Genomic DNA, 14,666 nt, shown 5'->3' with positions numbered 1-14,666 from the left:
TGGGAGAAGTCATTAAGCTAGGGCGTCAAATACTTTTTCCTCCCTGCACTGTGAATGTTTACATGTTATGTGCAATTAAACCATGGCAACATCTAATTTTTGTGTAGTATTATGTTCAGCAGACTGTGTTCTTTTATTGTTGTGACTTAGATGACATTCAGAGCACATTTTATGCCCAATTCATGCAAAACTCCACGTAATCCCAAGGGGTTCACATACTTTTTCTTGCAACTGTATATCTTCATTTATTTGGTCAGCAGGAACAAGTAGGTACAGTCAATATCTTGGTGAGTCACAAAAATAGGATTGATGTGGCAAAAAGAAAACACTCCTGCTCATAAGAGCTTACAATCTAAAGATACTTCTAATGAACTGTGTGTGCTCAGGTTATAGCAGGAAACAAAGGGGAAGATGAATCAAGTAACATTTTCGTGCACATAAGGTTTACTTACACAATCATTTAGTATAAAGATCCATTCACAAAAAAAGTCTACACATCAAAATATAAAGAAAACAAGACATATGTGAAAAACCCCTCCCACCTCTACAAATCCCCTACACATACATTTGTCAGCAGGTTTGTAAGAAAAATGCATTTGAGTCTAAATAAGCAAGCAAAATTAAAACAAGAGCAGATTTTAAACAAAACGATTGACATGTGTGAGGCTTTCAATACAAAGAGAAAAAACACAATCATTGTGCAATAACACACAAACACACTTTACAAGGCCAAAAATATGCAAACATTTCCAGCCCACTTCCAAACACAGCCTGAGTGGTGTCTGGGGCAATTCAGCACAAAATCTCTTCCTCCCCCAAACCACTACAAGCAAGGACTTAGTCACAAAACCACCCGGCCAAGTAACAGGCCAAATCACTCCCTACTGCACATCTTTATATAAGCTAGGTTGTATTTGGAGCACGCCAAACAAGGCCCCACACCCAATGAAGCCACACCCACCACTGACCTTAATTTGATCAGTGAAAGTGTTTTCACCTGATGAATCCGCTTCCTACCTGCATTAACCCTTGGTATACAGGCCCCACAAATCAGAAAGATATATACAGTGAAATGTACGTGTGCAGCATACAACAGAACATTGAGCAGGGATGTGAAAGGGAACCCCAATTGGAACCTTTATTGCTACTATGGTCACAATTCCCTCCAGATTCTCGCATGAGTTAAGACAGTCACATGACCACATCTTGTATGCAATACTGAAAATGACAAATCAATTTGACTAGTATGGTGAATTTCCCATCAATTGGTAAAACACTCCAGAAATCAAACATCACCAAACATTACACTCTGGGCAAAGCTGATTTACAAATCATGCGACTTACAGTAAAGTTGACCATTTCAATGCAATTTTCAAGACATCTGACACAGATCTCTATGCAAATTGCCACTAAAGTAGTACATGTACTACTATAGAAATCAGTGTTTGAAACGCACCCATATGGTCACTCTAATAGCAGACAATAGGGTGCGACTTTGCAGACGATTTACAGCTTGCATGTTGTGCAAATCACATGCCAAGTCCCACTCAATGTGCACGCTATTGGAGCGTTCATATTGTTGTGGTTCAAACTTGGTAGGAGCCGCAAGTAATAATAGAGTAATGAATACACTACTTTTCATGCAATTTGCTGAGAGATCGATGTCGAATGTCTTGCAAATTGCACTTGAAATCACCATGTACCCCGACTTTGAAATCATGCAACTTCTATGCAAGTCACATGATGTGACTGTGGTGTCAATAACACCACTTAGAAATCTGCTTTAATGTGACCGGGTAGCCCCCAGTAACATTGTTTGCGATTGCCATGCAATTGGCATGACAGGCGACTTGCAAATCGTAGACCAAGTCGCACCCTATTGGCCACTGTAGGCTCTGTTCACATCCAATTGGATTGTGAACTCGTGCAACTTCACTGTAAGTTGGACAATTGCCACATCGGATTAGATGTGACAGTGGTGTTGGCCCCCAGTAACATTGGGTGCAATTTGCCATGCAAAGAGCAAGCTGCTGGCCATGCCAATCACATGACAAGTCACATCCAGGGTGTGCAATTTCAGGTGCGATTTGTGCATTGACATCGTACCTGATATTGGATATAATGAATGTGAGTGTATTAACATACACCATTTGTTGCAGCGAGAGTTCAAAGGTATTTGAGAATTGTGGCCATTTATTAGCAATTTAACATCTAGACTCAAATAGAAATCGCAATGCTACACACAATTGAAAACACAACTAGTTAGTAATTCTCTAGAAAACACAGTAAAATTGGCAACTTAAAGAGTAATTTTCAATTGCATATAGTGTGAGCGAAGCAGGAAAATCAACAAAGGAAATAAATCTTTGAAGGCGTGCGGTACCTGCCTGCTGGGATAAGGGTCTGCTATGCATTTGGGGGAAAAATGCACGCCAGGGTTTGTGACAAGTTTGATGTGTGGATTCACCAACCAAGTCTTTTCTCTCTCGTTCACTCTTCTGAATGTCTCTCTTTATCACTCTTCAGTATGTATCTCTTGCTCACTCTTCTTTGTCTCACTGGCTCGCTCTTCTCTCTCGCTCACTCTTCTGAATGTCTCTCTTTATCACTCTTCATATGTATCTCTCGCTCACTCTTCTTCGTCTCACTCTTCTCTCTCTCTGTCAGCTCTTTGCTTGCCAAATCCTTCACAAAAGTGGGTGGAGTGTAAACCATCATTATCAAATCTATTAGTGATTCAGGCCCTTATCTTATCCCATTGTATGACATTCACATAAGGTGCAGCTTTGAAGGTGTTTCAACAGACAAGGCCTCATTCTAATTCACATTTTACGGATCATTTAGACAGAAAGCAAAGATGTTGCCAGAATATGTATGTGAAGACAGCCACACACGGAGATCATGCTACTACCTCGCCGGGGTTGGGATTCAAACCTACAACCCTAGAGTTATGAGGCAGTAGTGCTAACCACTAATCCACGGAGCTACATTGCTAACCCAGCCTGTATTTCTGTGCTGTGAATCAATCCTAGGTCCCTGGGCATGGTCAGTATAACTAGCCAGATATCTCCAATGTGACACAAATGTTGTGCTATGTTGCCAATTCAGATGTATGTTGGTTCTATGTATCCCAATACAAAGGATTGCAATACTAATACAGGCGTACCTCGGTTTACCAACGCCTCAGGGAACGTCATATTTGGGGTACAAATGTCAAACCATTTCAGTTAATTGGTCTGTTTACAAATGTTTGAATAATTTGGTATGGGCATGTGGCCTGGTATGGTTCAGGAGAGGGGGAGGCGCTCGCTCGTCGTCCCCCCCCCCTTTCCTGACCTGCCGGGCTGCATGCTCGGATAAGTATGTGTTATGGATTTAGGGGGGTACCCCATGCTGTTTTTTATTTAATTTCAGCGTGGAGTTACCCCTTAACATCCATACGAGACCCGAAGGGCTTAGTATGGATGGGAGGGGGGACCCCACGCCAGTTATTTAAAGAACTGTTTATAAATCACTGCAATACTTTGACATTCAACTGTCAGTGGGGAAATCCCCCGACAGCTGAAACATGAGCGCTGCATTGGTTTTCATTACTAAAATGCTGCATGAGTTGATAACATAACTCATGCGGGATTGTAGGAGCGACAGCCATGTGTTAATGTTTCAGCTGTCAGCGGGTTTCCCCACTGACAGCTGAATGTAAAATAATTCCCTTTATAGCATAAATAATAAAAAAAAAAGTGTGGGGTCCCCCCTCCCATCTGTACCAAGCCCTTCGGATCTGGTATGGATATTAAGGGGGAACTCCACGCTGGAATTAAAAAAAAAACCAGCGTGGGTCCCCCTCAATATCCATACCAGACCCTTATCCGAGCATGCAGCCCGGCAGGTCAGGAAAGGGGGGGAATGAGCGAGCGCCCCCCCCCTCCTGAACCATACCAGGCAACATGCCCTTAACATGGGGGGGGGTGCTTTGGGGCAGGGGGGCTCCCCCCCCAAAGCACCTTGTCCCCATGTTGATGAGGACAAGGGCCTCTTCCCCACAACCCTGGCCGGTGGTTGTGGGGGTCTGCGGGTGGGGGGCTTATCAGAATCTGGAAGCCCCCTTTAACAAGGGGGCCCCCAGATCCCGGCCCCCCCCCCCCACGTGAATGATTCTGCGGTACACGGTCCGCAGACTTATTCACAAAAAAACTAAGTGTGGTGTAAAAAAAACACAGTACAGGGTCTTTGACAAGTCCTTTATTAAAACAATGTCCCCCAAAGTAGATCCAACGTCAATCGCGGCGGCAGGGACCCGAAAAAAAAAAAAGTTCCTCTCCCGTCCGAGGCTTCCAGCCTTGTGAAGAAGGGGCTAGCTGGCATTTCTTATATAGGTATGGGGCGGGGCCAGCCGGGGACATCATCTGAGTGACCCGCCCCATGTCACATGCTTGCTCTTCCCGGCTGGCCCCGCCCCATACCTATATAAGAAATGTCAGACTGTCTCCTGCATTCAGCTAGTTAGCCTCAGTGGAGAGACAGGGTGACATTTCTCAAATAAGTAAGGGGCGGGGATGATGTCCCCGGCTGGCCCCGCCCCATACCTATATAAGAAATGTCAGCTAGCCTCTTCTTCACTAGGCTGGAAGCCTCGGACGGGAGCGGAACCTTTTTTTTCTTTTTTCGGGTCCCTGCCGCCGCCGCCGTGATTGACGTTGGATCTACTTCGGGGGACATTGCTCTAATAAAGGACTTGTCAAAGACCCTGTACTGTGTTTTTTTTACACCACACTTAGTTTTTTTGTGAATGAGTCTGCGGACCGTGTACCGCAGAATCATTCACGTAGGGGGGGGGGGGGCGGGATCTGGGGGCCCCCTTGTTAAAGGGGGCTTCCAGATTCTGATAAGCCCCCCGCCCGCAGACCCCCACAACCACCGGCCAGGGTTGTGGGGAAGAGGCCCTTGTCCTCATCAACATGGGGACAAGGTGCTTTGGGGGGGGGAGCCCCCCCTGCCCCAAAGCACCCCGCCCATGTTGAGGGCATGTGGCCTGGTATGGTTCAGGAGGGGGGGGTGCTCGCTCGTCCCCCCCCCCTTCCCTGACCTGCCGGGCTGCATGCTCGGATAAGGGTCTGGTATGGATATTGAGGGGACCCACGCTGTTTTTTTTTTTTAAATTTTGACGTGGAGTTCCCCCTTAATATCCATACCAGATACGAAGGGCTTGGTATGGATGGGAGGGGGGACCCCACGCTTTTTTTTATTATTATTTATGCTATAAAGGGAATTATTTTACATTCAGCTGTCAGTGGGGAACCCCGCTGACAGCTGAAACATTAACACATGGCTGTCGCTTCTAAAATCCCGCATTTCTTATATAGGTATGGGGCGGGGCCAGCCGGGAACAGCAAGCATGTGACATGGGGCGGGTCACTGGGATGATGTCCCCGGCTGGCCCCGCCCATACCTATATAAGAAATGTCAGCTAGGCTTTTCTTCACTAGGCTGGAAGCCTTGGACGGGAGCGGAACCTTTTTTTTTTTTTTCCTTTTTTCGGGTCGCCGCCGCCGCGATTGACGTTGGATCTACTTCGGTGGACATTGTTTTAATAAAGGACTTGTCAAAGACCCTGTACTGTGTTTTTTTTACACCACACTTAGTTTTTTTGTGAATGAGTCTGCGGACCGTGTACCGCAGAATCATTCACGTAGGGGGGGGGGGCCGGGATCTGGGGGCCCCCTTGATAAAGGGGGCTTCCAGATTCTGATAAGCCCCCCGCCCGCAGACCCCCACAACCACCGGCCAGGGTTGTGGGGAAGAGGCCCTTGTCCTCATCAACATGGGGACAAGGTGCTTTGGGGGGGGAGCCCCCCTGCCCCAAAGCACCCCCCCCATGTTGAGGGCATGTGGCCTGGTATGGTTCAGGAGGGGGGGGGCGCTCGCTCGTCCCCCCCCCCTTTCCTGACCTGCCGGGCTGCATGCTCGGATAAAGGTCTGGTATGGATACTGAGGGGGACTCACGCTGTTTTTTTTTTAAATTTCAGCATGGAGTTCCCCCTTAATATCCATACCAGACCTGAAGGGCTTGGTATGGATGAGAGGGGGGACCCACGCTGTTTTTTTTTTTTTTTTTTGTTTATTGCGGACCTTTATTTTTACATTCAGCTTTCAAAATAAATATTATCTAGACCTTCAAAATAAGTAAAATCATAACAGAAATAATTATAAAGGATAAGAAACGAAAATAGAATCACTAGAACTAAGGAAATCTAATTAGATTACATGAAGATATGCCGAGTGCTGTTTATTAAACACAGTAGTCGCGACCGAGTGCCGGCTGTCAGAGGAATCCACAATCAGATTCACTATTAGTCAGTGGCTAAAAAGCAAACGCCCATGGCAGAGGTCTAAAATGTGTTCTGCACATGCTCAGTTCTATCTGCCAAAGACACTGCACGGGCGTCTAGATTTTTACTGTGTCGATTTCCTTGAAAAAAATGATTTTTAACACATTCTTAATTTTTTTGGAAATAGATATTGTTTAAAGTGAAGTCCTGATATTTGGCAAAGCAAATTTCTAAGTGAACATGTCTCTACAGTGATTTTTCATGGTGTTAGACGTGCTTCTTAGCAAGTCTGCTTTTGTGAGTCTGATTCCGGGCGTGTGTCTTTTTGTGAATTAGATTGGGCGTCTGCTTATGGGCTCTGCTCAATAGTGAATTAGGTTGCAGGGTAAAAAATGGACGGACGCCCATGAAAATTGGGCTTAAGCCCATAAATATGCGCCCACGCCCAATAGTGAATCAAGGCCTATGGGTTCTACTTATGGGACTCACCACATCACCAAGTGATACTGCAGCGCTGGTATGATAAAGACCAGGATGTACTAGACCGCTGGTGTTCGCCAGTTCACCAGAAGGTAGAGCGGCACTAGTACTGGTATTCTGCTGCATATGGGAGTCATCATGCCGGACAACGACCCTAAACATATAGCCAGAGCTACAATAGAATGGTTTAGATCAAAGCATCTTCATGTGTTAGAATGGCCCTGTCAAAGTGCAGACCTAAATCCAATTGAAAATCTGTGGCAAGACTTGAAAATTGCTGTTCACAGACACTCTCCATCCAATCTGACAGAGCTTGAGCTATTTTGCAAAAATTTCAAAGCTGGAAGAGACATCACCAAAAAGACTTGCAGCTGTAATTGCAGCGAAAGGTGGTTTTACAAAGTAAAAGTATTGACTCAGGGGGGCTGAATACAAATGAACTCCACACTTTTCAGATATTTATTTGTAAACAATGTTGAAAACCATTTATCATTCTCCTTCCACTTCACAATGATGTGCTACTTTGTGTTGGTCTGTCACATAAAATCCCAATAAAATACATTTACATTTTTGGTTGTAACATAACAAAATATGGAAAATTCCAAGGGGCATGAATACTTTTTCAAGGCACTGTATTATTTTGTATGTGTGAAAGTTTATAGAGTCTACAAACTATGGTATATACAGTATATTTTAAAATTTATCAATCCTGATGTACTGACTCATTTCTTGAGCCCCTAAAATGCCAAGACAGTACAAATCCCCACCCCCCCCCCAATAACCCCTTTTTGGAAGGTAGACAGGTCAACGTATCTAGTAAGAGGCATGGCGAGTTTTTTGTGATTGCAGTTTTTGTCACAATTTTTTAGAAAAATTAGAAATTAAACAAAATGTGGGTTTTTTTACATACTGTCACCAGTGCAGTACAGCATAGTCATATGGTGTGGCAGTGATCTTTCATCAGAGTAGTTCAGTGTCACCATAGAGATACTGTAATACTGTAGGGGGTGATCACACATTTTTTTTTACACTGTTATTGCTTATAACAGTGATGGTTAATGTTATAAGCAATTGTTTTAGCTGTCATGAATGGCTTTCATTCATGATAGCTTACTTACTATTGTAATTTGTGAGTGGCTACAGCTAATCACATGATACAGGGTGCCAGGTACTATGTGATAGCTGTGAACTAATCACAGCATCATAACAATAAGCAAAACATCATGAATGGAAGCTATCCATGACTGTTTTGTTTACACTGTAACCATGTGATTGCTATGACCAATCGTAAGATACTCCAGCTGCTCACAGCGGCTGGGTGCCAAGCTCCATGATCTGCTGTGCCCACTGGACACAGCAGTTACAGGATTGTGCTGCTGCATACCCTAGAGGCGTGACAGTGCACATGTACTAGGCAACATATGGGTATGTCGCCTAGCCTAGCTGTGCCGCCCATGCACAGTAAACGGTTAATCCTATGTATTTGCTATTTGCGCTTCTTTCTCCCCTGTCAACTATTTTTAGTATTTCATTTAAAAGCAAAAAGGCTTACATTTTGTATTACTTTACTCATTTTGGTTTTTTTAGCACTTCAAGCTAAAAAAAGGAAAAAAACACTTATTTATATTTCAAATAACTTCATCATAGTTTTACAATGCTTCTATAAGTGACATTTACAACCATTACTATGATAATCAAAGTAGCGGGCTCTTGCAGAAGCTTCTGCTGGTAGATAGAGAACATTGCTATAGGATATAAAGGGTATGCCCAAGAGATTAACTGAAATCCTACATAGCTTCATTAAGTATTTAACACCCTGCTATGATACTGCATGCAGGATGTTAAATGGACAAAAGATGGCATTGTCCTGCAGCCCAATTGTATAGACCCTGCTGCAAAGCTTTGTGGGATTCCTAGGCTGACTGCAGGACTTTGCTGTTTGACAGCAGGCTAACAAACTACAGGAGCTGGCATGTGTTCGGAGGCAAATACAGAAGCCCAGTAACCCAGGAAAGGCAGTGAGTTGTAAGAGCCGGAGAACATGGATGAAGAGAAGGCCATGCGGGATGCCGGAGGATCGGGCCAGGAGGGGCCACAGAGAGAGTGAAGGGAGAAGGAGGAGTTGCTGACTGCTGACACCGCTGATGAGTCTGGTGAGCTGTCCGGACTGATATCTGAAAGGGGAACAGCAAGAACACTGGGGGCCCCCCCATCTTCAGAGAAACCATCAGCTACCTGACTGATGCCACTGATTGGGTGAGAGAGTTCCATTCTCAAGCCATCCAAGTTGCCAATGACATGGCTGTTTACTGCCTAGTATAACTGACACTGTTCACAAGTTATACAAGTTGAGGCCTACTTCACCGGCTACTACACCTTCAGCATAATCCAGTTATAGGAGCCCACTGCCATGTCTTGCCATTTGCAAGCTAAGCCGCGTCATTGCTTCCACTGCAGTCAGCCCCACATTAACCAATGAGCTCCTGCATTGCTGCAGTTTGTCACTGGGGTCCCAAGAGGAGTTAATCCTTACAGAAAGGGTTGCTGCTCATTTTTTTTTATCCCTTCCTAAAGCTACATTTTATGCTGTGTGTTGCAGGGGTACCATCCAGGCCACCTACCATTTAAAGGGGCAGCTCCTTTCCTTTGTATTCACCCCTGATTAAGGAACTTCTATCTTTGCTTTCAGAGGGATTTGGAATTCTTAAAGTACACCAACTCGGTCCCCATCAAGCGCACCAAAGAACCTTTACTGCAGTTTAAAGGGACATTGACTTTTTCAATTCAAGAGCTCTTTCAGAGCTAGCGGCTCTGTTTGGTAGTTTTTTTTTTTTTGCTCACTGGGGAAAGACATCTCAGAACTGGGGCTACTGGTTAAATTCTGAATTGTGAGACAACCAGAACTGATTGAGATTTTGCTGTATTTTACCTTTACGTATTACTACGAATGATAGCTATTAGTAAATGCACAAACGTTTCTGTTGTTTTACTGTGCTTACATTCGATCTTAATACAACTAAGAAATCAGTTCACTCTAAACTGTCTGAGTCTAATTTGTGGTTGCAGTCAGAGGGTTCCTCTGACTAGAGCTTTAGGGTGGTGTCAGCAGGGATTGGGCTTTCAGAGCGGTGTCAGGCAAAACAGGGAACCCAAAAATTACTCAGTGACCTCTGAGGGGGGTAGTGTTACAAGTATGCCCTTGATCCACAAGCTGATAAATGCTTTGTTCTTACTGTTAGTACATTTGTGTCAAACTCTGACCTATAATAATTGATTGTTCCATCAAGAATTTCAGTAAGACAAGAATTCAACACAGTTGGCTTTATAGGACTGCTAGTATTATCATTGCCCTGGTCTAATTTTGCTTTGAAGTGGCCCCACCAGCCAAAAATACATGAATGCCATGATTATAAGCACTGTTTTGTTATCAATTACTGAAAAAATAGTTTCAATAACTTATAATGAAACATATTATTTTTGTTTTTATAGGCTGTTCAAGCTATAAATGGTCACCAGGGTATGAACCCTGAAGAATTTACAGCCTTGTTATTCGAAAAAATTGATGTCAACGGAGATGGTAAACCAATTAATTTTAGACTGATTTTGTTTTTTATGTTTTTTATTAATGCAATTTCAAGGCACAAAATAAATTAAAATAACGTAATATGTTTTGAAATATAAAGAGACTAGTTTTGTTTAAGTTTATTGGTAACAGTTATAGTACCTGAACTTGCCTATGTGGGAAATGAGTGATGAGAATCATAGCAGGAGAGCAGCAAACAAAAAATATATGGAATGGTGTGAAGGACAGCTGCATCTCCTGAGAGCTGTTATAGCTCATGGAATAATGCATAAATGAAGATTTAGAGATAAAATAGTAAAATAAAATTTGAGAAAAAAAACCTGTGAATTGGGCTTTAAAAGGTTTGAAAACAGTCAAATCAGCACCCATGCCCAAATTCCTGGGGACACAGAAGCCTTTCCCCTACCCAATTACCTTATGTAGTTTCAGGGCTCCAGTTAGCATAAAGGCTCATGTACAGGAACTTCTGTTTTTCAACTGATCTGCTTTTTTTCCCTATACAAGCCAAGGTAAATGCAAAAGCAACTTGATAAGTAAAAAGTTTGCTGTTAGTATTATAGTACAAAAGTGAGACTTATGTTGTATTTTGGAACAAACAAGGCATAGTATGGTAGTCATGTCTTCTACTGGTTTATACAATTTTCTCTACACCAAGCAAACTAAGTGGTCATTTTAAAACAGGTAATGTTAATTTGGATATAAGCTGTTAATGTTATTAGTAGGATTGAATATTTCTGGTGCCAAACCAATATACTTTTTTTTTGTATTTGAGTTAACACTCACAATTCTAATAGCTAGCTAATTACAGTAATAGGATGAGTTAGAGATTACAAGGTGTTAATTACAGAATATTATGGGATCTATTTAAAATACATTCATGCAAGCTGAAAGAAATGGCACCATCATTTTTGTAAAAGAGTAATTCCTCTTTCATCAGCCCCTTCTGGTGGCCAAAATGCAGTATAGTTTTCTCACTGATGTATTTCAGTAATAGATAAGGTTCTATTAATAATCTCCTACTTGCCCCCCAGAGGATTTTCCTCCCATTCCTGACCAGACTATTTTTTGTGATACGACGCTGCGTTATTTTAACTGACAATTGTGGGCTCATGCAACACTGCACCCAAATGAAATTTATGTGCTTTTTTTCCCACAAATAGAGCTCTCTTTCAGTGGTATTTGATCGTCTCTGTGTTTTGTAAAATGTAAAATGTCTCTGTGTTTTGTAAAATGTAAAAACATTTTTTTGAAAAAAAAACCCAATATTTTTGACTTTTTGCTATTAAACATGTCCAGTAAAAAAATTTAAAAAATCAAATTTTGTTATAAATTTAGGCCAAAATGTATTCTGCTACGTCTTTGCTAAAACAAAATCCCAATAGATGTAAAGTAATTGGTTTACGTGAAAGTTATAGCATCTACAAATAGTGGTATATATGCTGAATTTTTTTTTTATACTAGTAATGGCAGCAATCAGCAACTTATAGCAGGACTGCAGGACTGACACTGGGGGGGAACTGACTGCCACTGACATCCCCGGTAACGCTAATACAGTGATCAGTACTAATACACTGACACTGGGCAGGAAGGGGATAACATCTGGGGAGATCAAAGGGTTAATTGTGTGCTGTTTCACTGAGTGCTGTGCTTTACACTGTAAGCACACTGCTTTGTATGGCTCTGCTATGCAGAGCCACACAAAGCAGTGTGCAGGAGCTGACAGGGGAGAGATCTGTATTACTCGGTTATGCTGCGTGCCAGCGGGGAATCGCCAGCTGGGACCCAGTGATTGACAGCTAAAATGCTAAATCACGAATATATAGGTGATTTTGTGCACCCCTGCTGCCCTATAGTAGTATTTCTGCTATAGGGCGGCAGGAAAGCGGTTAAGTATGTGTAAACCTAAAATATAACTTTTTAAATCCATTCCTTAGTCACACTAAACATTAACATTGCTGTATTTTACTTATCTAATATATTTAGTCTAATATAGAATAAATAGCAAGGGCACATATCTTTTTATATACATAGTTTAATTATTGAAAAAAAAATTTCTGACAAACACATATACTTTAGAAAACCATCACAATACAGAAAATAATCATCCACCTATTAAAAATAAAATCCAAATGAATTTCTATCTTGCATGATGCACATTTCGATTTATCCCATTTTCCTGGTAAATATATATATACTTTCTTTGTTTTTGTTACTTTAACATGACCAGAACTTGTAGTATCTCTCATAATTCTATACCTGACTAGGTACCTGAAGCCATTTTGCCCAGATTTTTTTTTTACTTTTTTGAGCTCCCCTATACAAAAAGTCAACTGTTCTAATATTTAATTTAAAGTAGAACTCAAGAGAAAAAAATTACTTTCATTAGTGTTCATGCCTTTTATCTTCCAGATTTGCTGTTGTGCATTCTGGCACTAGTACAGTGAGGGATAGTGTTTTTTACAAATCACATATACAAAATAAGTCCTCAAGGTTAATAATACACCTATTCTTGTTTCGTTTACAAATTCAAAGAGAGGGAGTCAATAGTATAAACAATTACCAAATATCAAGTATAAAAACCTAGTTTGGAAAAACATACCCTGGCTAGATGCCCACACTTCACAATGCGCTATACAAATACTTTATTACATACAAACTCCACACAAAAGAAAACAAAAAATCCCCATTAAAACCAATAATAACACTTGCACTGTAAAGTAAATGGGGAGTTTGACCTTCCCTGTAGAAATACTGTAAATATTTTAGTTACTCTCTGAGAAACTGATATCAAGATGGAAGGAATCACCGGTCACACCGCTGCTATATAAAATTGCGCTATTTGTGTGCAATTTCAGCACGATTTCAGTTGCGATTTCTGAAGCTACTTGTGAAGATTTTCAACGATTTCTTGCAATTTGCAGTACTTTTTCCTTTACATTCTATGTTCATTATATTCTATGTATGTGAAATCACAACAAAACTGCAAAAAAGTAATGCAGGAACCTCTTTAGAAATTGCACTGCAACAAATTGCACTTGTTCATTAGATGTGATTTCAGGTGCGATTTCAATTTGCAAATCCCACCTGAAATAGCACCGGTGTGACTGGGCATTAAATATTTCTGAACATTCATCCTCTTCCACATTGTCAATGTCTCAAGACAATTGCTCTGCATTTCAGGGGATATCTAATTTAATGCTAGTAGTATGTTGCATACAGAAGAAATAATACCTTATGTACAATTAGACAACACAACATCCTTTACCAGCGGTTTCTTATAATACACTATATTGCCAAAAGTATTGGGACACCCCTGCAAATAATTGGATTTCGATGTTCCAGTCATCTCCATGGCCACAGGTGTATAAAATCAAGCACCTAGGCATGCAGACTGCTTCTACAAACATTTGTGAAAGAATGGGTTGCTCTCAGGAGCTCAGTGAATTCAAGCGTGGTACTGAGACAGGTTGCCACTTGTTCAATAGGTTCATCCATGAAATTTCCTTACTACTAAATATTCCACGGTCAACTGTTAGTGGTATTATAACAAAGTGGAAGCAACTGAGAACAGCAACTCAGCCACGAAGCGGTAGGCCACATAAAATTACAGCGTATGCCAAAGCGCACAGTACACAGAAGTCGCCAACTGTCTGCAGAGTCAATAGCTGAAAACCTCCAAAGCACAACAACAGTGCAGGGGAATGGGTTTCCATGGCCGAGCAGCTGCATCCAAGCCTTACATCACCAAGTGCAATGCAAAGCGTCAGAGGCAGTGGTGTAAAGCACGCTGCCACTAGACTCTAGATCAGTGGAGATGTGTTCTCTGGAGTGATGAATTATGCTTCTCTGTCTGGCAATCTGATGGACATGTCTGGGTTTGGCGGTTGCCAGGAGAACGATACTTGCTTGACTGCATTGTGCCAAGTGTAAAGTTTGGTGGAAGGGGGATTATGGTGTGGGGTAGTTTTTCAGGGGTTGGGGTTGGCCCCTTAGTTCCAGTGAAGGAAACTCTTAAGACATCAGTATACCAAGACATTTTGGACAATTTCATGCTCCCAACTTTGTGGGAACAGTTTGGGGATGGCCCCTTCCTGTTCCAACATGACTGCGCACCAGTGCACAAAGCAAGGTCCGTAAAGAAATGGATGAGCGAGTTTCCCCCATATTTAAAGGGGTACCCTGATGCTAATGAGCTCCTCTGCCCGCAGACCCTCACAATCACCGGACCAGGGTTGGGGAAAGAGGCCCTTGTCCCCATCGGCATGCCAAGGGCA

At 42.2% G+C, this 14,666-nt stretch overlaps 1 protein-coding gene across 1 annotated transcript in view; it reads left to right on the top strand.

The window, feature by feature from the left end:
- GUCA1C (guanylate cyclase activator 1C) overlaps positions 1 to 14,666 on the top strand; it is a 212,555-nt gene that overhangs the window by 170,214 nt on the left and 27,675 nt on the right. Inside the window, exon 3 of the mRNA XM_089659172.1 lies at positions 10,299 to 10,386. Coding sequence (XP_089515298.1) covers positions 10,299 to 10,386 — 88 coding nt within the window. The remainder of the gene's footprint in view (positions 1 to 10,298; positions 10,387 to 14,666) is intronic.

This window comes from Staurois parvus, unplaced genomic scaffold (assembly GCF_062004578.1).
Source record: "Staurois parvus isolate SC_StPar_1 unplaced genomic scaffold, SC_StPar_1.0 ptg001134l, whole genome shotgun sequence".
Taxonomy (NCBI): Eukaryota; Metazoa; Chordata; class Amphibia; order Anura; family Ranidae; genus Staurois; species Staurois parvus.
Note: the sequence above shows the minus strand (reverse complement) of the source record. Positions and strands in the feature narration are given on the sequence as shown.